The sequence below is a fragment of the Drosophila persimilis genome, unplaced genomic scaffold, assembly GCF_003286085.1.
Source record: "Drosophila persimilis strain 14011-0111.01,24,50 unplaced genomic scaffold, DperRS2 tig00000579-arrow-pilon, whole genome shotgun sequence".
NCBI classification, from domain to species: Eukaryota; Metazoa; Arthropoda; class Insecta; order Diptera; family Drosophilidae; genus Drosophila; species Drosophila persimilis.
In genome coordinates, this window is record NW_020825322.1 from 1,177,190 (window position 1) to 1,201,936 (window position 24,747).

Here is a 24,747-nt window from a genome sequence, read left to right on the forward strand (position 1 = left end):
CGAAAAAAGCCATTTTTTAAAGTGGATAACGGAGGTTTTTCACACTGGCGCTTTCAAGGGGTTTATATTGAAAAAAACGGTAAAAAATGTTTGAAACGTACACATTTCCCCTTCAGGTGTCGCCTTTGGTAATTACATAAAATTGTAGTTAATATGTGGCATTTGTCTAGTTGGCGTGTAGTTCCATGTAATGAAATGAATTTAGTGTTGACTCTTTTTAACATAATTTTATAAGCAATGCAATAAAGATGAGAGCATAAAGTTACCAGTCTTGTAGAAAATCGATTCATCAATCGGATTAACCTATGTGTTCTGGGCTTAAGATTCCGGCTAGCTAGTAATATTCAACCGAATATCAAAATAGAGGAATATGATGGAATACGAATACAAATAATTCGTCAGTATATATTTGGTACATTTTGAAACTAAGACGTATATTTTGGTATATTTCTGAGCATCAGACCGTATATCTTATCAATGGGACCGCGGTCACACTGTAAGTCACAGCGCATCGTCTCGGCGGCGTCTAACCGTATCCGTGTCCGTGTGTTTATTTACATTTATTCCTTGCTCAACTTCAGTTTGTTTTGAGTTGTGTTTTCGTTGTTTTCTCGTTATTTTTTTAAAGTTGCAATGCCGGGCTGTCAACTTTAATTCTAAGTGCGTTTGTGTTATATGGTCCACCTTTTTGCTTTCTTTCCCCTTGTTTTGCGGTTTCCTTTTGGTGCAGCAAATAAACTCGTTTTTTGCCTGCGACTGTGTTTGTGTTTGTGTGTGTGTGCCTCTGTTTGTTTGCGCGCGGCTTTTTTTTTATTGTTGAATGCAAATTTTAAAACATTTTTGTGTACTGATTGCATTTGTAATTTCCATTGTAGCAACAATTAAAGAAACAGCAACGAAAAACGTAGGCACCGCAGCCTGAAGCAGTGTCAAAGCAGCAGCAACAGTTGAGGGCGGAAGCGGCGGCCAAAAACCGTAGGAAGAAGGTATGGTATGCGCCTATCATTTGAATTTAAATATCTTGACACCATTTCCCGCGTTGATTAGAATAATTTTAATTTTTGTAATTGAATTGACAACGGTACTTCCACTGTCCATTATTCCCCTCCCCTCCTCCCGCAACAAAAAGAAACTCAAACGCCCTTGACAGCTGCCAACTTCGAGAAGTTGCAGTGCTGCCTGCCGCCACTGCCGTTGGAACTCGAGCAGCAGCCGTAGCAGCCGCAGCCACAGCAGCAGCGTCGCGACGCTTTAGTGAAAAGCGGTGAGAAAAGAAAAAGAAGAAAGAAAGAAAAAGGCAAGGCAAGAGAAGGCTTTCGGCTTTGGCTTCAGCTACAGCTACAGCTTTGGCTCTGTCTTGACTTCCAAATCAAATGGAATTTAGCCGGTTTCCATAAAAAGCAGCCCAGACGGTGTCGAGCGGTAGGAAGGGAGGTGAGACGACACCATAGCTTGTGTGGAACGGTGAGAGAGGGGAACAAAGCGAGGAGCAAGCTGCAGAGGAGACCCAAGGCCCCTGGGAGTCACAGAGAGAGAGCGAGAGAGGGATTGGCAGACAGTTCTCAAGTGAGTGGGTCAGTCGCTGTCGCAGTCGACGTCTTGAGCACTTCTCTTGTATTTACAACTTAGCTAGAGGAGGGAGGGGGGGGACTGATAGAGTGAGCGAGAGAAGGATTATGGATGGGCAAAGCGGTTGGATGAGGAGTTGCGAAAGTTCAGTTGCAGTTACTTGTGCTCTCTCTCTCTGTCTTTGTCTCTCTTTTCAGTTGTTTTGCCGTTGTTGTTTTTTTGTGGGGTGTGGCTGCAACTAACTGTGAGCCGGGGCTTAACCTTTGTCCGCAAGGAGATGCATTCCTATTGGAATCCACCCAAGCAGAACCCCCGCGTGGAACACATTCCACAGACGTGTCAGTGGCATCCACTGATTGGCATATCCATAACGGTGGTAATTGAATATTGGGTGGAACGACTCCGCCATTGCAGTTTCTAAAAGAATCGATTCAATAAGAATCTTTCTTCAAGCCAATATAATCCACACTGGGATCCAATCCAAGGGAAAAAGAGACTCCTTACGACTGCAGAATGGATCGAATTCTCTTCTAACAGCCTTCCTGGAATCCTTAGTCCACAGTGTTCCTACATACACTAAGTTCCACACTATGTTCGATTCAATTCCATAAACAAAAATACACTGGAAATGGCGATGCGCTGTATACCCTGTACATCTGAAATACATATATGTAAATTGTATAAATTGGCAACACAAAAAGGCAAGGCCAGTCGCCAAGAGCAACACACGGCAGGGCGAGCTTAAATACACAAATAACAAGACAAATACCATATAATGCCCAAAACGAAAAAAGGCCAAGATACATATTTAATTATTTACTCGAGAACTTGTTCAGTTCTCTTCAGCGAAATTTCAAATGCGGGATTTCGATTTCAAACGTTCTCCCGCGGCAAAAGCACAATATATTTATGCATGTGTATATGTAAGTGCTCTGCTCTGCTCTGCTGTGTGTGGAACGTGTCGGAGATCAACGTGAGCGGAAAGGCCAGGGCAGCGAGCAGCAACAGAGGAACGAAAACCAAAGCAAAGCAAAGCCAAGTTCAAGCGTAAATAAATGCTCGCTTGGAAATCTCCCTCTCTCTCTCTCTACTTATGTATATGTTTATATGATTTAGCTGATTTTACAGCAATAGTAATGCTTCAACTGAACGATTTCGAGCCGATCGATTGTCCATTTATCGATAGATTTTAAGCTTTTAAACTTTTTCAAAGAGTATTCGCAGTTCGTTTTGAAAGCTCTGTCTTCTTATATCTCCTATATCCATTCTTATTTTTTTTTCTATGTACATATTTTTGTTGTTTGCTTGCAAAATGATATTTTGTTAGGTGGGCTGTGCGGGGCTGCCGTTATTAAACTTGAAGTCGGTTTTACAGGGTATATTCATGGCAGAAGGAACAAGTAACATGTGTGCACGCCTGAAACTCGGTAATTGCACAACGAGCGAGAAAACTTGTCAATTTGTCACGTCCAACGTCTATGAATCACACAAGTCACACGAATCATATGATCCACAGGGCTTTTTCCCTTCCCTTCCCTTCCTACTGACTTCTCTACTGATTACAGGATAGACTTTTGGTCGGAATATCGCTTACAGCGTTTCTTTTTCTTGGTCTTCCAAAGCCGATAGTTGATATTGCCTTAAATTAGTTTGTTGTTTAAGCCGGCTCTCGAAGTGAATGGTATCCGCTTATTCAGTTAACAAATGTGTGTTGCTATTTGCTTTTGTTTTCTTAGCGGTGGGCACAAGATCTGATTCAAAGAAATGTGTCTTCCAGCCCACACGAGAAAATACATTTGATTTCATTTGGTATTTCTCGTTGTGTGCGTGTGTGTGCAGCACAAACAAGAGATGGAGGGAGGCGCCATACCCATAATACCACTCAACATTGTCGTATTCCCCATCAACAGGCAGCTCGTATAAACATCAACATTGTTTGATTGCAAACGGAGAAGACTATTGCCAAAAGAAAACGGCCATCCGCAGCATAGAAAGCACACTCCCAGAGTCGACTGTGTGTGACACAGTCAGGGCAAATAGTTTGTTGACCAGGCGAAATGGAAATAAAGACAGATTCAATGTATTTCCTCCGACTAGATCCTTTGTTCCCCATCTATCCATCCATTCATCCATCCATCCGCTCTCTGGGTGGGCATTCCCTGGAAACTTTAATTATTGCAGAACATTAAATGCCTCAAGCGCATGACGGATGGCGGCTCCGTCTTTCTGGATAGCTAGCTCTTTCATCATCAAATTTCAGTTGCAAAAACAATGGGATACCGAATACTTACATACACAGGAATTCCCTTGAATTCCGTTTCGTCGTGAGTCTGCCAGAAAGTCTCAAATTAAAGCCGAGTCTTCGGATTTCAGCAAGTGGATTAACAAACAAAAAAATAAAACAGCCTGAAGGCCAGAAGGGTATAATGACTTTGTACGGAATTCTTTGAAATTATCAAGATAAGGGAAACAGTTGCAATGCAACATTTTTTCAGCCGAAAGCACACATTTTGTAATGCTTATTCAGAGAGACCAGAGAAACCATTCTAGAAACCATTTCCTTATAGTTCTTGATTGATTGAAATGTAACCAATTGTTGCTTGTTTGTTCAAACTTCGAACCACTGTGCCCATGGAAGGGAGAAGCGGGCTCATTTGCATTACCGTTTCCCCCCGCACCGGCCTGCCTTATGCCTGTGCCTGTGCGTGTGTGTGTGTGTGTGTGCTTTGTTCTTTTTATGAGTTTTTTCCCGCATTTCACACTTGCACTTCTCCCTCTCTATTTTGTGTGTGTTTTTTTTTAATTTTTCTTTTACGATGCTGCAGCTGCACATGTTTCATTTTCAGGGTGAAAACGTGGGGGCGGGCGGGGGGTGGCGCACCAGCATTGCCAATATTTTTTTCTCCCCCCACCCCCCCACACCCCACCCCAACCCCGAGTGGCTGCAATCTCCTGCTCCTCCAGTGCTTTGCACATTTGCATCCGACAGTTTTTTGTTTTTGTTTTTGTTTTTGTAAACCGGACGCACTTTGTCACCGTCGCTGCTGATCTTTAATGCTTCCTCTGTGTGCGTGTGTGTGTGTGTCTGTGTGAATGATAAATGACATGTGTATGTATGGGGTGTACGATCGTGTGTCTGCATGACATGTGGCGATAGTCGGACGACGACACCTTTGTCGCTCTCATTTTACTGTTTCTCTCTCCCTCTCGCTATCTGGGTGTGTGTGTGTGTGTGTGTGTGCGTGTCTGTCCTATTTCTCCAGTTGGATGGCCCATTCCACATTCCCCTAACCCATCACATAACCATAAACGCACATTCATAATTCCTACAATGGACGGCAGCAACAGGGCAGCATAAAATGCAGACAATAATAAACAATACCAAAACAGGCGCTTCCGTTTTCCGGCCATCCATCCATCCATCCGTCGAGTCCATCCAAACGCATGAAAGAACCAACTAACACGAAACACTCCACTTCGTTTCGTTTCGTTGTGTTTCGTTGTATTCCGTTCTGTGCAAAAACAAAACAAAGCAGAGGGCAGAATAATGCGACTACCGACTAGCAGATACCCGCTAATGGGATTTTGGGTACTTAAGAATAGGAGAGACAGATTTTCCTAGCGATCCTTTCTCGATCTCTTTTCGAAAGTTGAGACCAATAGCCTTTCCATTGGACTGTTACTACCCTTTCCACAATCTTCTTTCAATAAGTACTATGTGCTCGCTGCCCTTTTTGTTGCGGCAAAGAGTTCAACAAACCGGCCGGCACTCCGACTCCGACTCCAGGAGGGCGCGGAGACCACGCACAATGGGACCATGCGTGGGAGCGGGATGGCCTTCATCTTGCCTTTAATTAAACGCATTTCGCCGAGTTGAATTTAATTGAATCAATAAACTAAATCAAGTGTCTGCCAACATTAGCCAATGCCGGAGGTCTCCACTACCGCCGCCTACTTCGATACAGATACAGAAAGAGCTCTCGATAAACACGGATATATTTACATATCTGGGTGGATTACTGATCTCCCTCCATGGATCCATAATACAGATCTTGTCCTTCAGAATAGCACTAATTTGCTTTTGAATTCTGAATGCGATGTTAATTACATTTTCGATTGTAATGTGGGGGTTTCCGTAATTATTATTTACATGTTTTTTACAATATATTATATCATACAAACGAGTGTGTACAAATGTATAATAGAGCTCTCGCTTTGTCTGTTGTTGCGTGTTCCATTAATGAAGTCATCCCCAGAGTCAAATCAAGTTTTTGTTTCCACTTTACTTTAGTTTTGCATTGCCCCTCCGCCACCCCCCCCTCACACACACACACATTCCGCACACACATTGTCGGAGCAGTAATGAGAGACTTAAGAAAGAGAAACTTGCCTCAAGAATGCCGCAGCTGGAAATACCCTTGACGTATCGATTGTTTCAATGATATCCCACAGATGTCCAATCATGAACACGACATGTATGTTGTTTTCGGTCCTATTTCACTTGGCTTGGAACAAATGGATCCCTCATGGATCTAAAAAGTCTGTTGAAAGTCGCAATACCCTCGGAAAGGGTACAAAGTGCCGTTAAAGTTGGTTTGCTGTGAGAAGGGAAGGGGGGGCTGCTGTGATTGTCTCCTCTTGCTCTCTCTCGCTCTGCCTTGATGTCATGCAAAATGCAATGGCGGTTGTTTGATGCCGTCGGGCATGCCTTTGTGGGGTATCTGCGCTGACATCACGCATTTGTTTGCATTTGCATTGCACCTCTGGCGGGCCCTGTCGCCCCCTGCTCACAAAACGATCCATAAATGATGTCCCATTGTCCCATTGCTTACTTCAATTGAACTCAATTGGAAATTGGAACTGCGGAATGGGTAGGGGATGAGAGGAATTGAGTCAAGTAGCTGAGAATTGTCGGGAAATTGTGTGTTAATTAGATTCTTCGACTCTTCATCTGTACAGCTCGTGCTTCTGCCCATTTTTGGGGATTTTCTCGTCAAGTGATGAGTATAATTAACAAGCCACTTGACACACAGCGCCTAACCCCATCATCTTTATCTTCAACCCTCCTCCGACGCCGCCATCGCCCAGTCCTAGAGATGAGAGAGTGACCAGGAATGGGGCTGCCTCAATTTGTTAACTCTCAACATTTTATTATTTGTGGAACTGTGAAAGATGAAAAAGTGGGTAATGCGTGTGTGTACACTCGAAGAAATACCTTCGATTAAATCTGTAACCGCTAGAATCCATTGGGAATAACTGTTTGCGATGGCCTTTAGTTCCGATACTGTTCCCTGATCGATTGTATCGTGTTTCTCTCAGTGTATGGTGTACAGATTTGGGTTGGCCTCCTCTCGAATTTAGTTCGTGACTTGCATGATCTCCGCCTTCCACGCTTCGCCGCCTCTCACTCGCCCATCTCTAGGGGTTTCTGGTGTGCGTTGGCTTTAATGTTGGTGGCCTTTTGACAGTTTCAAGTGGCGCCCACAATTTACCGTTAGCCATGGCTCACTTCAAGTGTGTGGGGTGTGGGTGAAGTTGAACATGTTAATGGCTGGATCCCCGAGAGAAATCCACAAAAATACAGCAGTCACTCGTCGCTCTTTGCTTCCCCAAAAAAGGTTTTCGATCTTAAAATATGTTGCTTTTTTTTTAAGGGAGGGATGAATCATAAAATCATCCACTTAGAATAGCCCGGCGTCAGAAATAAATACAAAAAAATTGCCTATTTCCAAGGAGAGCCCATCAAAGAATGGTTACATTTTCGGAGAATCCCTTCCCAGACTTTTAATTTTTGGTTCCAGTTTCTGTCTCTGTTCCTTGGTAACCATTGATCACTGTAGCCGGTGGCATGCCACCCCGTATGACAAACATTTTTGGGGGCAGGTAAATAAAGCCATGATAATTTTCACACATTATTGAGCGCATCGCTCGCTGCCAGGGTGTTGCCGTGCCGTGCCGTGCCGTGCCGTGCCGCAAGGTGCAGTGGTGCCATAAGTGGGTTGCACTTTGTTATGCATGGCAGGCGCACGCCCACCAGCCACACACACCACACCACACCTGATGCACGTAACTGTGCCACAGTGGCAGGCGGGGTGGGGCATGTCCAAGACTGACCTTGCCTTTCCTACGCCCCACACCATAGCGAATGAAATCCGCGGCGATTTTGTCACAAATTACACATAAATTTGCGCGTGTGTGGTGTTCGTTGTCTCTCCTTTCATTTCTCTCTTTTATATACCCTTTTAGAGGAAGGTATTCGGATTTTCAGGCCCTGCCCAAGAAGAGTCTCTTCCATTTGGAGGCTGGAATATCTCAAAGGAATATCTATGGCATATTTAGTTGAAACTCAATTAAATTCAAGTGATTTTAAGGCCTGAAGTTCCCAAAAGATCGAACCACATCGAATATCGTATGAAAAGGGTATCAAGCGCCTCTTTCCGTCTCTTTTTATCTTTTTGGCCACGCTTTGTGGATCTAATTTGATTCACAATTTGCCAAAAAAAAAAGTACATAAATAATGTTTATTTCGGTTAGCATACATAATTATGTCTGGGGCCGGGCCTGGCCTGGCCCGGTCTGTTTGAGCGAAATTTGCCCGTAATTGTGCCCCAATGTGTTCCACATTTGGTTGAACACCTCCCCCCACCCCACCCCACCCCACCCCTACAAGTATTTGATGTCCCCGCGAAGGTCTGGTCGCCAAATGTACATTTTTGCGGTAAATGTATATAAGTATAAGTGAGTTTTTGCATTTACATAAGATAACGAACACCTGGCAAAGGCAAGGGTGGGAAGGGAGGCGCATTCCCTAGGCATTACCAGTCAGTCCATTGTCCAGGTCACGTTCGTTCTCCACCGACGACAGCCGTGTATGACAATCTGCTTGAAATTCTACTCAAGAAGGGGCCCTGCGGTGGGGGCTGTAATCATGGCTTGATACATGCCTACATATATCTTCAGGTAAAGCCATTGTATCCCGAATTTCGAACAGATCTTGGGGATATATGGCCAATTCTAGGTACAGTCGAGCTTCAGGGGAGCATTGCAGTGTTCCAGCGACGTTCACACGGAGAGACACCGCTCGTGGCCGTTCGCTTATGGTGCATTTTGTATGGCGTATACACGATCCAGCCCCTACCCGCACTTTCGCGGATGGTGTCATACAGCCTTAAACCAAGAGCAAGACCCCTACGCTCCACATGGGTTCCAGGCGGTGGTTTGTTTTCATCTTTTTTTTTTGTTTTGTTTTTTTTTTTATGTGTTCAAACAGCAAAATTCAATTAGCGATCGGATCGCCCACCACCCAAGACACCGAAAAAGCGAATGTGCGTTTGAATTTTGTTTTTGGAACCACTAGAAACGAAAACAAACTGTGCCGATTGCAAATATTGACAGTTGGCCCGGGCTAATGCACCTTGCACAGCCTCCTCAGACACCCCTCCCCCCCACCATATCTATTCAGTAATTCCCATTTAAAGGCATAATCGAACCATCCATCCATCCATCTGGGAATATTCGAGGTTTCGAGGGGCTTCCACGAGTTCCAGCTGTGTTTGGTCTCTATAAATAAAGTCAACTTGAAAATGGCAAAAAATATTCATGGTAGAAACCATTTATGGAGATGGATCTTGAGACAGGGAAAGCACTGATGGGAGGAATTTTGCAGCTTGGGAGGGAGGAAGTCGAAGAGTTTTGACACGCTTTTGTTGGGGGCCTTCTCCTCCTGCTCCTCCCATCGGCTAACCAATCCATTAGGCCCCTCCACGTGTCACTTTGATGAATGTTGTGTGCTGTTGTTGGTATTTTTATACCCGATACTCAAAATTAGTATAGGGGTATATTCGATTTGTGGTGAAAATGGATGTGTTTAACGTTCAGAAGGAATCGTTTCCGACCCCATATAGTATATATATTCTTGATCAGCATCAACAGCCGAGTCGATAGAGCCCTGTTTGTCTGTAATAATTATAATAATAATTATTCAATAAAAATAAAAAATAATAATTATAATAATAATTATAATAATAATTATTCAATAAAAATCAATATGCTATAAAAATCAAGAATAATAATTATTCAATAAATATTAAAAATAATATTTATAATAATAATTATTCAATAAAATAAAAATCAAGAATAATAATTATTCAATAAAAATCAAAAATAATAATTATATTAATAATTATCCAATAAAAATAAAAAATAATAATTATTCAATAAAAATCAAAAATAATAATTATATTAATAATTATTCAATAAAAAAAAATAATAATTATACAATACAAATCAAAATTATTATAATAATAATTTTCTGTCTCTTTCGCACGCACTCTTTGTCGTGCAATGTTAGCGCCGTCTGGTGGAGGAGAGCCATACTAACTAAGTATCGGGTATAAATGTAGCAGCAGCTCACAACGTTCCCCCTTGTTATGTTATCGCATTGTAGACCCTTTACATAATGGAGGGGCACACACACACACACACACACACACACACTGTAGGCACTCCGCCGTACTGTGCATATCTCTGGCCCCTTTCTATGATTTTCATTGGCTTTTATCTAATCTCAATAAAATTTGAAATATATGTATGTATGTTTTTGTTGATTTTTGTAGTTGTTGTTTAGGCGGTACAAAAGAAATATGCGACACATCGCTCGAAATGGGAATACCTATATGGCTGCTTCATATTCTCTCTGTCTGGAAGGAAGAATCACGCATATGCTTTCAAAGTTGAAGAATCCTCTAAAACGCAACAATTATTGCCAAATGCTATTGATCGTTTCGTTCGAACGAAGGCCCGCCTTCACACATCGACAAAAGGAAGCATTCCTTAGGCACCTCATTCGCAGTCGATCTTTCACACATACTCGTTCCATGTTGAGCTTTCTGGTAGGATATACCCATTCGTAGGATGATTCCAGGGAAAACTTTTAAAACTTTCAATCGAAAGTACAGATGTTATTCCCTAAATATATTCAAACATATGTTCCATTAACTTTGATCTGAAAACCTATTCAAATAATTAAAGGTTAACTTTTCCGGTATTTTGTTGGTATTTTTTGGTCATGTTTTCCTTTACTATTTTCTCCCATAAGAAAGATGATGCTTTGTTAACAATTTTTCCTAAAAGTCTCTCTCTATATTGAACTATCTAAAACAATTACTATATATTATTTTAACCTCTTTAAAAATCTAAAAAGCGTTCGAAAAAAATTACTACACATCGTATTCGTGTAAAATTATAGATTTAACAAAAAAAAAACATCAAGGCACAACATTTATCAGAAATTTTTCTTCAATATATTGCCGCGAAAGCCACTTTTATTTTTGTGCAAAAATCTCGAAAACGAATAGTTGGCCAAACTCGATTAAGGGCGAATCAAGAGCTAATTTATAATGGAAAAATCTAATGGAAAATCCATCTATTTTTACCTCTTTACCACTTGCAATGTGTACGACATCTGGGAAATGCCCCGATGCTAATCAGGATTATGGGATGCCCGGAAAGAATCCATCTCTGTGTGGATTGTAGTAGTACCTCAAGGCACCCCCCCCTACCGCCGCATTTCTGACTCATGGGGCGGGGCGGGGCTGCCTGTGTCCCCATCGTGCCTGCACATTTCTGTGATCGTTCGGGTTTGCTCACAGCACATCACATCACCTTGCCATCCATCCAGTATCCATCCCGTCCATTCCGCTTTGTTTTTTTTTTCTTTCTTCTTTTGTTATTTATTACACATCTTTTGGATCGTTTTGATGTTGCTTTTGTGCCTAGTCAGACTCCAGCTCCAGCGCCACTCCTCCTCCACCGAGCCCCCCTTTGCCGCCTCTTGGGCTGACGTGCGGGCCGGGCACTTCCAAAAGCAAAGCAAAACAAAGGAAAGGAAAAGAAAAATAAAAGGAAAAGCAAAAGCAAAAGAAGAAGGCGGTAAAAATGAATTTCGTAATATTTTAGTGTAATCATCGCTTGATGATGGGGCCACTAGTGTGGATGATGATGATGATGGAGGGAGGGGGGAGAAGAGTCACGATCTCGATCCAGAGTCTAGACGGAAACCGAAAGTGCTCAGGTCATTACATGGCGATACGGTCAAATATATTAGAAATGATTTTCCAGATATTTTCCAGACGACAGGCTTAAACTACAAACTGTTCGGGTAGGCTTTATAGCTGCATTTATCACCTTTATGGAATTGCAAAGTTCACTACAAACAGATGTAAAATACTTAGGCTATGTGGAAAAAAGAAGCCCAACCTCTGACAAAAAAAAAACAGTGACAAAATCTAGCGTTAAAAGTCGGTGTTGAAGGATCTACAATTGACTTGTGATATCTTTAAGATTCTATTACTAAGAATTGTATCCGCTTTATCCGTGATATATGTATGTATGATATATGTACGGCTTTGTATTTTTTTTGTAGTATTTTTTAGTATTCAATCAGTTCCATAAAACGATTCCATTGCTCAGCAACTTCTCCAGCCAATGATGTCATATGTACGAGTATGTGTTTTGGTGACTGACCGCCCCATCCTCAATTGGTGCCTCAGTGCCTCGCTTTACGCACTTGTAACTGATAAAGTTGCACTCACAACAACAACAACCATCAAACCACGACAGCTCAATGATTTATAAACATTAAGTATACAGTGTGGCAAGTGTGGCTTTTATTTTTGTAAAAAAAACGGGGCGACAATCTCTGTAGGGATTACAATTTGATCAAAGAACTGAGAGATGTTCCGCTTAGTTGGGGATCAATAGAATGGCTTTGTCTTTCAGTTCTATCTATTGCATAAAATATAACTTTCTTACACCACTGTACATACACACATACATATGTATGCTTGCATGTGTGCGTGTGTGTGTGTGCCGGTTTATGGATTGAAAACTTTATCAGGCCACTGCCTGACGGGACACTGGCCGCCGCGCTCCCATTTCCAGTTATCCAATACTGTCCACACTGTACGTTCCACATAGATATGTGGCGGGTATGTACATACATACATACATACCTTCCACGAGTGTCATACGATCGATATTTGTACGATCCAATGCTGGGGGCTCTGTGGGACAAAGAGAAGGATCTGTGACCTGCCTTCTTGTTGTTCCGCATCCTCCTCTTTCCTCCCCTTATTCCCATATTATTCCACGCTGAATGATGATGATGTGCTCGACTCGTTGCCGCTTAATCGCAGTCGCCTGCTGTCTCGACCACTTTTGGTTTTTGGGTGTTTATGCCCCAATTCGACAGTGGGTCTGGGGTCTCGGGTCTCGGGTCTGGGGTCTGGTCTTGGTTGGATTGCGTTGGGAGCATTTCGAAAAAAAAAGTGTTTGTGTAGCGGGGGACCCAAAAATAAAAGTGAAAACTTTTAATGCGTGTGTTCTCCGCCCCTACTCCTACCCCTACCCCCACAGATCTCTGGCCGCTCTTTCAGGTCGGGGATTTGTTTGAGTGTGCGTGCGTGCGTGTGTGCCGTTATCAAATGCCATATTTTTCATTTATTTGTTTATTGGTGATTGATTAGGCCATAAGGTGGCCATTAGCTCTCAATGATTCGGGTTCAAAATATATTCCATTCCATAAAAAAAATTATTTTATTTGGAAGGATACCCACATTATGAATTAATGGCAATAAAACAGGTAAAAACAGCACACAAGTACATAAATACATACATATCTACGCATGTATGCATGTATGCTGTGGCTTCTGTGGGCTTTTCTAGCTATAAAACAGCTAGATGATCAACACTGCTGTTCTGGCCTTCGACCAGCTGTTGGTCTCTCTCCATCACTCACCCTCTTTACCGTTTTGAGGGCACGTGCTGAAGCGCACGCACAATTAAAGAGAGGGAGGAGAGAGAGAGAGAGAGACTAAGCCCCTGGTCAGTGTGTCCCTAAAACCCATTTGCCAATTCACAGCTGCAGCTGCTCATGCACTCCTCTCTCCCCCTCCCTCTCTCTCTCTCTCTGAACATTTAACATTTCTATTATTTAATTTCCTCTCCATCTACATTTGTATTTGTTTTGCAGATGTCATTGACGAAAAAGGATCCATCGCTGCGTGTTGCCGCCTCCGATCCGCATCTGGTTAGCCTGGGCGGCGGTCGTTTGAGTACCGCCGTAACCATACACTACATACACATTGGTGAGTCGTCTACACACACACACACATATGTATGTATAATGTAGATGCAATTAAATACACAAACGGGATACGGGACACGAACCGTTACTCTACCTCTGTTCGTGGCGCAGACACATGGGCACGCACGCACGCGCGCGCTCTCGCTCTCTCTCTCTCTGTCTCTCTGCAAGGTCACTTGTAAAGCGATAAGCAAAGTACCGAAAGAAACAAACGACACAAAAAAGAAAACCAATTGCGAAAGAAAACGCACAAAAGCGAAGCGGTAGAGCAAGCGGCGATAAGGTGATTTTTTACAGTGGTACCTAAAACCACGCGTACGGCAATAATGACAAAATATTGGCTGGATCGGTAGTGATTTTTAAAAGTGCTTAAATTTGGAATATAGTAAGGAAAAACGAAAAAAATTAGGTAAATTTACTTCTTTTGAGTGAGAGAAGCTTAGATCTTCAGAGCTTTCGAGATTATTAACCACTGTGCCTAATCTTTCGGGCCACATGCGGCCAGACCGATAAGAGCTTAGGGGATGGATGGATGGATCCCAACCTCACATTCCCAAATCGAACTCCGGACGGAAAACTTGAAGTTTTTTTTTGGATTCTTTTTGCTAATTGGTTTTTTTTTTGTCTTCTTCTTCGCTCAGGGGATACGACAATCGGATCGGCCGGGACGTGCAGCATCTCGTTGAATGGAAGCGGAGTCCGGCCGCTGCACTGCACCATCTACAGGAGCGACGCCAACGAGGTGACCCTGGTGCCGGAGCAGGAGGCGCGACTGCTGATCGACGGCGCCCCCATTCTGGAGGAGACAAAGCTCAGCCAGGGGGCGATGATCACCATCGGCAATTCGAATTACTTGCGGTTCAACAATCCGGCAGAGGCGCAGATGATGCGCTCGGCCATGGGCTCCAACGAGCGAATTTCCATGCCACAGATCGACTTCACGCAGTCGGCGCGACAGGCCCACGAGCTGAGTCAGTCGCTGGAGCTAGAGTCCTTCTACGAGAGCATCATCAATCCGATCAAGCACTCTGGAGGGCTCCACTCCTCCGGCGGATATGAGCAGCAGCAGCTGGAGTGCCCGAAGGTCTTCACCTCCGACCTGGTCACCGTCAATATGCCCGCCAAGGATGTGCTCGGTCAGAAGTATGCGAGCTTTGCCCGCAATCTCGCCGAGAACCATCGCAACGAGAAGCAGATGAATAATCAATATGCCAAAGGAGCAGGAGTCGGTAATAATTCCGGCTACTGGAACGTACCCACCAATGCGGCCATCTACAAGGAGCAGCAGCAGCAGCAGCAGCAGCATCAGCATCAGCAACAGCTGCTGCATCATCACCAACAACAGCAATCGCATCCGGATCTGCTCACCAAGGTGAACAACGATCGCTACGATCGGTATCCCAAGCCAGGCGGCTTCCAGATCTACTCCATGAACGGCGTCAACAATGACATCAACAATGGAAACGGGAGTGCAAATGCTAGTGGAAGTGGAAGTGGAGGAGCTGAGCTGGAGGATATGCTTAAGATCTGCACGGAGTATGCGGACAGGAACACATCTGCTGGTGTAGTGGCTCCTCCTCCTGCTTCGCACAATACATCGAGCACCTCGAGCATCACCTCGTCCCCGATTGTGCAGAATCGAATCAAGACAAACGGCTCTCTGCCGCGTGACAAGAAGTCGCCATTCCCCCAGCAGCCCAGTGGCGGGAGCGGCGGCAGCAGCACCACAAATCTCTCGCTGCTGAGCAGCGCCTCGGGCTACGAGAATGTACGTCTGCTAGGACCCAATCGCGTGGAGATCAATGGGCAGCTGCATGTGCCGGCCTCTGTGGCGGCGGCCGCCGGCACAGCGGGAAGCGGAGGAGCTGGCCCTAGTCCGGCGGTTCGATCGAGTCACGAGAATGTCAGTGGGAATATCAGTGGCGGGGCAAAGTATGTGCCACAGAGCCCCAGGACAAAGATACGCACCAACTGCATGTCCCCCAAGAAGGATGTGTCCTTTGGCAGCGCCTTTGCCCTGGCTACCGCCAACCAATCGCCACCGCCATCGAACGCCGGAGCAGGTCAAGCGATGGTAAAGCCGCCGCTGGCACCCAAACCACCGGCACCCAACCAGCAACGGGACTATGAGCAGCTCTTCAAGTCCTTTGAGCGCAAACAGCAGCAGCTGGACCGCCTGGTGCCGCCGGCCAAGCGCAGCAACAAGAATGTCAACAATCTCACCCTAAATCTGAATCCCGCCGAATCGCTGTCGCTGTCGCAGTCGCCCAAGCCCAGCCGCAAGCCAGCGCCAGCACCGCGCAGCATACACCTGGAGCAGCGCCATCGCCGGGAGCTGATCCAACGACGGAAACAGCTGAAAACGGAGTTGGCCGAGCTGCCGCCATCCACCAGCACACTGGACAATCCTGAGGTTGGTTTTGCTTCCCATTCGAATACGATTTCATATAAAATTACATTCCCTCTTTCCTTTGGCATAGATGGAGCCGCAGCAGGTCGAGCAGCAGCAGGTGACGCCGATGTCGCCGCGCCTACAGCTTCAGGCCCTGCAGAACCGGATACGCCGCCTGGAGGCCCAGAGGAACGCCACGCGCGTGATGGAGGAGAATCAGCAGGCGAAGCTGAAGCAATCGATTGAAATGAAGCAGGACCAGCTGAAAAAGTGAGTGAATACACAGAGAAAAGAGAAGTTTATTAATTGAGACATTGAATTCGTTTCCAGACTCCGGGCCATGCTCAAGCAGAAGCCGAACAATGCCTGCCTCAAGGAGGAGCTGCAATTGGTGTGCGAATCTCTGGAGAGTGACCGCAAGACGTTCGAGGATCTGGAGTTTCAGTACTTCGAAGAGGAGTCCGAGCATCATGCCAGCCACGAGGAGCTCAAGCGCCAGGAGCAACGCCTCACGCTTGAGTCAGAGCTGGCCGCCTTGCGCATTCAGTTGGGCCCCGACGACGAAGAGCAGCAGCCCACCTCGCCAAAGAAGAGCGGATCGGGAGCCGGAGCCGGAGCCGGACCCGGACCCGGACCCGGACCCGCTTCCCCAGGCAGCAGCAGCAGCAATCTGATCAACGGCGTCATGTCTCAGTCTCTATTTGGATCTGCGGAACTGCTCTGCCCCAAGCGACACCACCAGGAGGATCTGATGTCGAAGAGCGTGAACGAGAATATGTTCTACAACCACAAGATCGAAGCCACCACCAGCACACCGAAGCGTATGCCCCTGCAGCTGTACGAGGATGGCGCTGCGACTGGCAGTGGGAGCTGTGAGCAAATCAGCTTCAATCTGTCGCTGCAAAGCGATCGGTTCGAGGTGAATCCCCTGGAACGTCGCGTGCCCTCGCAGGACGACATCGATCGCATATGCAAGGTGGCCAATGATGCACCCATCTCGACCAGTCAGGGAGCCAGTACGAAGATCTTTGACAGCTTCAAGGAAATTGAACGAAACAGGAAACTTTTGCTGGCTCAGCAGGGTACGAAGAAGGCGCATTCATTTATGTTCAATCTCATTAAGAATCTGTCTCTCTGTGTCCCCCTCAGGTCATCAGGTCATTGAGCATGAGCGACAAAAGATGTACGACCTGAAGAAGAAATGCCACGCAGAGGCACGCACCCAATATTTGCTATCCACACAGCAGTCGATGGAGCAGAAACAACTGGAGCAACAGCTCGAAACGGATGCCAAGTGAGTTGAACCCTCTCCTCTCTCCAGCCAACAGCTAATTGAATGGCCGCCAGAGTCAGCCCCCTCAAGTCTCGAGTTAATTAGCTGAGCAGCTGGCGACGAAATTGCACTTAGAATGCTGCCCTCCTCTCCTTCCCCCCCACAAAGCACTACACCACAGGGTTTTCAGGCTCGTCATTGGGGCTCATCCATAATAGCACTCTTTGAAGGGTTTTCAGTCGCCAAAGAACAATATTTCAAAATAATTCAATCGAAATGCAAATTCAATTTCCAATAAAGTAAAGATTTTGCTTCCCGATTTACCCATGGGATATTCGAAGGAAAATGCCAAACGCTCTACAGATTTAATCGAATAAAGTCCTACATAAATAAAAGTCGAAAATTACATAGAACAAAAAGGATAAACCAATTGAAAATATTCCACTTCAATTAAAAAGAAAGAGATTAATTTAATTGATCATTTTGCCAGAAGTACATATTTGATTTGAATTTTTGTTTATTTTGGGGACTTTTGAAGCTATGGCACAATATCTTATCTATCGAGCATTTGAGTAAAGTCGATGGCAATATTAATACACTCAGAGAAAAAGGGCATCGTTCAAAGCAGGGACCGTAACTGTGATAAGTTTTACAATACAAAATTGCAGTCTAACAATTATTTTCCAATTCTTATAAAAAACGTCACAAATAAAACTTATTTCTTGTTTCTGATTTTTTTTTTATAATGAAATTGAGAAATAACAACTTTTTTATTATTTTATTTAAAAAAAAAGAAAATAAGAATTTGTTTTGATTTTTGTTTTTAAAATACAAGTAAGAGTTATTCCGTGACTTTTGTTTTTAAAAACTTTTTACTAAAAAGAAACACATCCACATTTGAATTTAAATAGAATTCTCTTTGATTTTAAACATCAATTCAATCTCAATATAAAGCACTTTAAAATAAATAATATAAATAATAAAAAATATATATACTTTATCTGAATATGAAGATATTTAATTTAAATATAAAGTACGTATTTTTTAAAGATGAAATCTATCTGTTTTAAAAATGTAATATATTCAAATCAAATATTTGCAAATTCATTTCAAAATGTAGGTGATTTTTAAAATTTTAACTCGCGCAGAAAATTTATTCGTATACATACATAAATTAATATTCGTGTAAATATTTAATTTCAGTGCTATTTTTTGTATATGAGTGTAGCTGATTTTTGTTGCATCTTTATTTATAGCCTAGATATTTATTATTTTTGTGAATCAGAATTTATTACACATTTATGAATGTTAACGAAAGTTTTTATGCAGATTAATACAGATTTTACAATTTAGGGAATGGATGGCTTTTTTTTTATTTTTTGAAAACTCTCCCCTCTTGACACTTTCAAATGCTGTGTTGTCCAGTGTAGGCTTTAAGTGCCTTATGGGGAGACATGCTCATTGAACTCGTCGCCGTCTCTATAATTAATCAAATGTGGTTGCTAATAGCCAAACAATGCGTTGCGCTGCCTGCCTCTCCCTCTCCCGGTCCATCTCTTTCTGGCACTATGCTCCACCTCATGGGTGGCTGTCGTCTCCAAACCGGTTGCCAAATCACTTTGAATTTTTTTTGTTGAATTGAAAAACCAAACAAAACTCTTCCCAACACACACCAAAATCAATAGACTAGACGTGAAGGCAAGTCTGCTCTCGAAGGTCGAAGCTTCAGATACCCTTTGCCGATTGCAAAATTTTAGTTGAATTTCTTCTTTCTCTTGCGGGTCTTCTCTTACGCTCAGCACTCTTGAGAGCGCTCTGGCGCCATGAAGAACGAAGTTTGCTATTGTATTGAGCAAAATAAGACCCGAAAAGAGAGCGCGATGCGGGAGTGGACCTTTATTGGTAGTATCTTTAATTTAATTTAACGAATGAAGAACATTGAAGAATCCAAAAGAGTACCCGCACCCGCTCAAATGCGCCAGTCTTCTCTTCATTGCACAGAGGCCTGCCCGGAGGTATTATGCTTCCCCGGGAAAGGGTACACTTGTGGAATATGTACTCCTCTCCGCTTGGAGTTTTTTGTATATTTTTATTCACGGCCTCCGATCGAGTGGCGGCGACTGCGACTACGACGACGACGTCACCTGTGCTCTGCGATTCGCTTCAGTTGAACTGATAAGCTTATCAGCTGCTTCTGTCCCTGTGTGTGTGTGCCAGTGATAGGGTGCATGCGAGTGTGTCTGTGGCCACAGGTGATTGGGGTGTGGGGTGTGCACCCGCTTAGTCTGTTAGTCAGTCAGTCAGTCAGTATTCGGTTGGAACTGAGCGCGCGCTGCGAGCGAATCGAATGCGAATACGAATACGAATACGAATCGGTTTGGCGGGGGAATGAGTCATTCCATTCAGAGAAATGCATCGTATAAATGCGATGATTCCTTGCTGGTACGCGGGGACTATACGACAAATTACTCAGAAATTACTCATTGATCACGCACTTATCTCTCTCTCTCTCTCTCTCTTGTTATGCAGCGGCGGCAAAGATGCAAAATTGTTTGAGACCACGGAACTTCAAAAGCTCAGCGGCCCTGAGGCGGATGCAACGGATGACAAGGAGCAGCAACAGCAACAGAAGCAGAAAGAACAAGAGCAGAAGACAAACAACGATAAGGAGAATAACGGTCAGAGCAGAAAGTCAATCGGAAGCAGTCCCTCGGCCACAACAGCGACAACAACACCCCAACAGGTGAGTGGAGAAGAGAGAGCCAGAGAGCCAGAGAGCAACGGACGAGAGCTGCTGCAACGCACAGTGGATCGGTTGCCAAGAACTTGCGACAAATAGTCCATAAGCGAACGATCGAATTGTCTAGAATTATAAAATGTGCGTAAAACTTAAGAAAAAAAACATACTCTATCGATGGAAAGCCCAAAGAAAGACTGAAAGTTCCCAGATATGTATCTAAGAAACCCTTAAATTAAGGAAGTAGTTATTTGTAATGTTTGGGCAGTGTAGTGCTATTTTTTGTACGAAATTCAAAAGTATTAACATAGGATTTTGCCTTTTGAAGTTCCTCGTTTGCTTATTCTGTTTAATTGGTGTATTTATGATTAATGTTTCTGAGCATTGATTGATAATGAGTGGAGTGATTTGTGATCTCCATTATTCCATATACAGTCGAACTTCCATACAACGCCATGTATGGAGCAGGACTTTCTACGGAAAAAACAAATATTTAGATAGATTCAGATGTATCCGATTATTTCTCATAATTAACAACGTAGACTGTGTGGCCGATCTATGCTCTACAAAGTGTATCATATCAAATATTGTATGTACTCGTACCGTCAGCGTTAGGAGTGATTGAACGACTTGACCTCCCAGCACACAATTGACGACCTAGGCCAAACAACACGGCGATGGATTCTGTTTTTATTCCACATAGGCATTGTTGTTTTTGAATCGATTTCTGTTTCTCTTTTTCTGTTTGTGGCTTCCGGGAATTCTTGTTTTCGAAAAGACGCATTTCCCCCACTCGCACCATATTTCTCCAACGCCTTCCCACTTCCCGCTCTTCCGTTCGGTGAGTAATTTCCTTTCTGTCCATAAACAATAACATTTGCGAAGAGCAGCCATTTGTATTGTAATTCCCGAGAACATTGCATTAATGCAGCACCAAAAAAAAAAAAAAACAGTTTACTCATTGATAATGTTTATGGCAGCCGTCGATCGAGGGTTTATTCCACTGTTGATCAAATTTGTTCTGATAAGCAATGGGGGTCATTATTTAGGATATTATTCGAACACCATCTAAACCACCTCCAGCCAGATAGCAAATAGATTCGTGAATAAAAGTATCATTCCAACCCAAAGATTGGGGATTTTACTGGAAGGCTATGGCGAGCCTTTTGCACGTCTATTGATCACTTAATGGTGCACTATTGATGATTGATTGAGCTTTGTACACCCTGTAGTTGAAGGAGATCCCAGTAGAGTCGCGGTTGACAGCAATAGTTGTTGGTCTCTTTTATATAGAGGACTGTGGCATGACATTGTCTGTTCTTTCAAAGAATACCACTGATGGATAGGAAAGTAGTAGTTCTAGAATCAAAGTAAATATGTCTGTTGCTCACACGGAACCACCCCGATTTTATTTATCCGCTCTCTCGTCAAGTTCATTTGGATCAAGGCCTGTGAATATAAGGTGGTGTGCTCTCACGTAACAAACACACGTCTTTCTATCACGTCTGCCTATCTGCCCAGCATCCTGTTTGCAGTGTTTCGGTTTTGTCCGGCTTTCGCCCCTGCCACAACCGCGATAGTCGGAGGACCGGCCGACACCAGGCGATCCATCGGCAGCTCATTAGTCACGAGTTTCTGCTCTCCGCCTCGGCATTCTGTTTGCTATTTTATTTTAGCTTGTGTTTATTTTAAAACAGTCCCCTTCCCGTTCCGGCCGGCCCCGTACTGCCCGCCGTCCCATTCGCCATTCCGGTGATCGGCAAATGCTTTAGCTCTCAATTGCAGATTCTATATGGACTACACTTATTAATAAGTTTAATATTTTCAGCTGACGACTTGTTGTTTTTTGTGTGTTCTCCCTGATACCCGGTACTCGAGGAGGTGCCATGGGTATATCTTCGATTCGGACCAGTCACAGCCGAGTATATGGCCGATCTGGTCAAGATCATAAATATATGGCATTCCGTTCTTACCAAGAGCCGCCAAAGGACTATCCTAACAGTCGGATAGGGTTGCCATGTCTGTGGCGATAAGGACTATGTCTCGTCATGGGAATACTTGTGATGATATGATGATAAACCAGCCTAGCGTAGCGGGTATTCCGTAGTCGGTATCTCGTCTATAGCTCATCCTCCAACTTGGTTCTGTTTTGTGCTCTTCTCTGGCCCGAACTCTGTTACGCATTTTTGTTGTTTTGCTGTTTTGTTTTTGGGTTGTTTACGTATTACCCTTTACCTTGGTTTCCACCATATTTGTTTACACGTTGGTCCGTGCACGTTGGATCGTTAGCCATCGTTATCCCTCGTTCAATGGCCACACAAATCTTTGCTCCATTACGAGTATAATTACCTCGATCTCAATCCGCTCGGCTGCCTGTCTGCTTGCCTGTCTGCCTGCCAGTCTGTCCGCTTCTGCTGGACAATGTTCGTGCGCGCCTCATTTGAATGGCCATAGGCGGAGGCACCACCAGCCAGAGATCTCTCCATTCGGCACTCGCGCAGTTTGAATCCAATTTCCCGTGGAGGAGCAAGTGCTTCTGCAACATGTCCGTCTGGATGACCTACGTACAGCATCGTCGCACGGATGCGAACGCACGACAACGCATGGAGCTGTATTATCTAGTGAGTGTCAAGGTCATGCATCACTCATCGCGCCTAAATCGGATAAATATGTGCGATTGTAGCTAGTATGTTTATGAAACCGCAGCGAACAGCAGCTCCTGTTCGTCCTGAGAAGGAATATGGAAATAAATCATGCATAAGAGATAATTCCATCCACTAACTTGATTTCACATTCCCATTTCAGCAACGTCACTCGCAGCCAGAGCTAGAGCATCATGCCATAGCGGTGGGCATTGGAAGTGGCAGTGGATCCACAGGCCAGATGATGGCTCGGAGTCCGCGTCCTCTGTCGGAGGCCAACAATTGTGACGCAACAATCGAGACGCCCAAGTTTGCCAACGGAAGTGGTGGTGGCATGGAATTGTCGGCCATCGAAAACAAGAGGGCCAGCAGCAACAGCAATTCCCAGGACACGGCATCGGCGGGCAGTGGCAGTGGGAACAGCGGCAGCGGTGGCAGCACAGCCAGCGAACGGAAGCGCGCCCTGCCGAAACACCAGCGTCCCCTGACCCGCTACCTGCCCATCTTCTCGCCAGACCTCAATCTGAGGCATCACATTGAGACCGCTGGCCACCAGATCGATCTCTGTCCGCATGTTTTTGTCGATGCGCACAGTTGTCGCGGGTGAGTAAAGCCACCACGCCACACCACAGGACATGTGTACTATTTTCTTGTTTCTAGATATCTACACAAGCTGGGGGCCACGTTCCACGCGTGGTCGAGGCGTTGGTTTGTCCTCGACAGGCAGCGCAGTGCCCTGATCTACTACTCGGACAAATCGGAGCGGAAGCCACGAGGCGGAGCCTACTTTGCAGTGAGTTGATCATCAGCATATGTATATTGCACCTTCAATTTGATTACCAACCAACGCGTATCCGTATCCCCCTTGCAGACCATCGACGAGGTGTATCTGGATCATTTGAATGCCTCGAAGAGCGGCCGACCACATTGCACCTTCATTGTGAAGACCAAGAAGCGGAGCTACAACCTTCAGGCAGCCTCCGATTCAGCGGCGCGCATTTGGATAGACGCCATCATCACGGGGGCCCAAGGCAATCTGGATTACTAAGCAGCCAGTACCCAGTTCAACCACTAAACTTTGCCCAGTGCCCACAGCAGCTGTCTCAGCTATTAGATGGCGAATATTTCTACTCTAGCTAGCATAAGCTCAACTAACTGATGGACCCCAACCCCATCACACACAAGAAAACTGTAGCTCTGTAAGACCAAAACAAAAGCAAAACATCAACCTATTTGGAGGGGGTGGGAGGTGGAGGACCTGTAACAACACACATCCTTTGAACAGGCAATAAATTAGAACTTTTACTTTTGGCGAACTAACGAAATCCGAGATTTCAGTACTGGACCAAAGTTAAGAATGTATTTTTTATATGGAATATACATATATGTACTGTATATGATATGATGTATTTACTTTATTTACTATATGTACTTGTATGGCTTTTAATTTTTTCATAATCTAGCTAAGAACTCGATATATTTTCTATAAGACGAAATGTGTGTACAATACGAAATATGAAATATGAAAAAAGCCCAACGCTAATAAAACAGCCATTTCGTAGCCTAATCAAACAGATAAACACTTAAATCACACTAGCTAACATCCATTTTGTACAACTACTACGATAACGAGAGTATTTAAATGTAATAGCCAAATGGAACAGCCCCCCATATGACACCTTTACACTTGAAGTTTCATTGTGAATTTACCTATATATACATATATATATATATATATTTTGATAACTGTATAATTGGAGGGATCGAGAGAGGGACAAACCGTTTGTCCAGGACTAAGCCTAAGACTAAACAGAACTTGGAACGATTTGCTCAGGCAGCTGGAAAGGATAATCAAAAACACACAAAAAACAAACAACATTAATAAATATATATATATATATACAGCATAAGAAATAACTATAAATATGTATTTAGTAAATAAAAATAATTGTTTTTTTTAGATAAACATAAACGGAATTGTTTTGTATT

The 24,747-nt window shown here is 44.1% G+C and overlaps 1 protein-coding gene across 3 annotated transcripts; it reads left to right on the forward strand.

The window, feature by feature from the left end:
• The first annotated feature begins 549 nt into the window (after positions 1 to 549).
• LOC6598369 (pleckstrin homology-like domain family B member 2) lies at positions 550 to 24,442 on the forward strand. 3 transcript variants are annotated; one of them, XM_026990364.1, is made up of 11 exons: positions 550 to 660; positions 876 to 986; positions 13,601 to 13,715; positions 14,356 to 16,127; positions 16,195 to 16,376; positions 16,437 to 17,188; positions 17,256 to 17,400; positions 19,909 to 20,122; positions 22,922 to 23,361; positions 23,419 to 23,551; positions 23,630 to 24,442. In XM_026990364.1, exons 3-11 carry the CDS (start codon positions 13,601 to 13,603, stop codon positions 23,804 to 23,806), a joined length of 3,930 nt encoding a protein of 1,309 aa, XP_026846165.1. In that variant the 5' UTR covers positions 550 to 660; positions 876 to 986; the 3' UTR covers positions 23,807 to 24,442. The 3 variants fall into 3 exon arrangements, with proteins under 3 accessions (XP_026846165.1, XP_026846166.1, XP_026846167.1); XM_026990365.1 differs by lacking the exons at positions 550 to 660; positions 876 to 986; positions 13,601 to 13,715; ... (2 more) ...; positions 16,437 to 17,188; positions 17,256 to 17,400 and adding an exon at positions 19,698 to 19,821; XM_026990366.1 differs by lacking the exons at positions 550 to 660; positions 876 to 986; positions 13,601 to 13,715; ... (3 more) ...; positions 17,256 to 17,400; positions 19,909 to 20,122 and adding an exon at positions 22,645 to 22,737.
• The last annotated feature ends 305 nt before the right edge of the window (positions 24,443 to 24,747 follow it).

Excerpts from the sequence above, each read along its gene's own strand:
- LOC6598369 (XM_026990364.1), top strand. The coding sequence starts at position 13,601 with ATGTCATTGACGAAAAAGGATCCATCGCTGCGTGTTGCCGCCTCCGAT. Across the intron at positions 16,377-16,436 it reads AAGCAGGACCAGCTGAAAAA|ACTCCGGGCCATGCTCAAGC; the intron begins GTGAGTGAATAC and ends ATTCGTTTCCAG. Across the intron at positions 17,401-19,908 it reads CAGCTCGAAACGGATGCCAA|CGGCGGCAAAGATGCAAAAT; the intron begins GTGAGTTGAACC and ends CTTGTTATGCAG.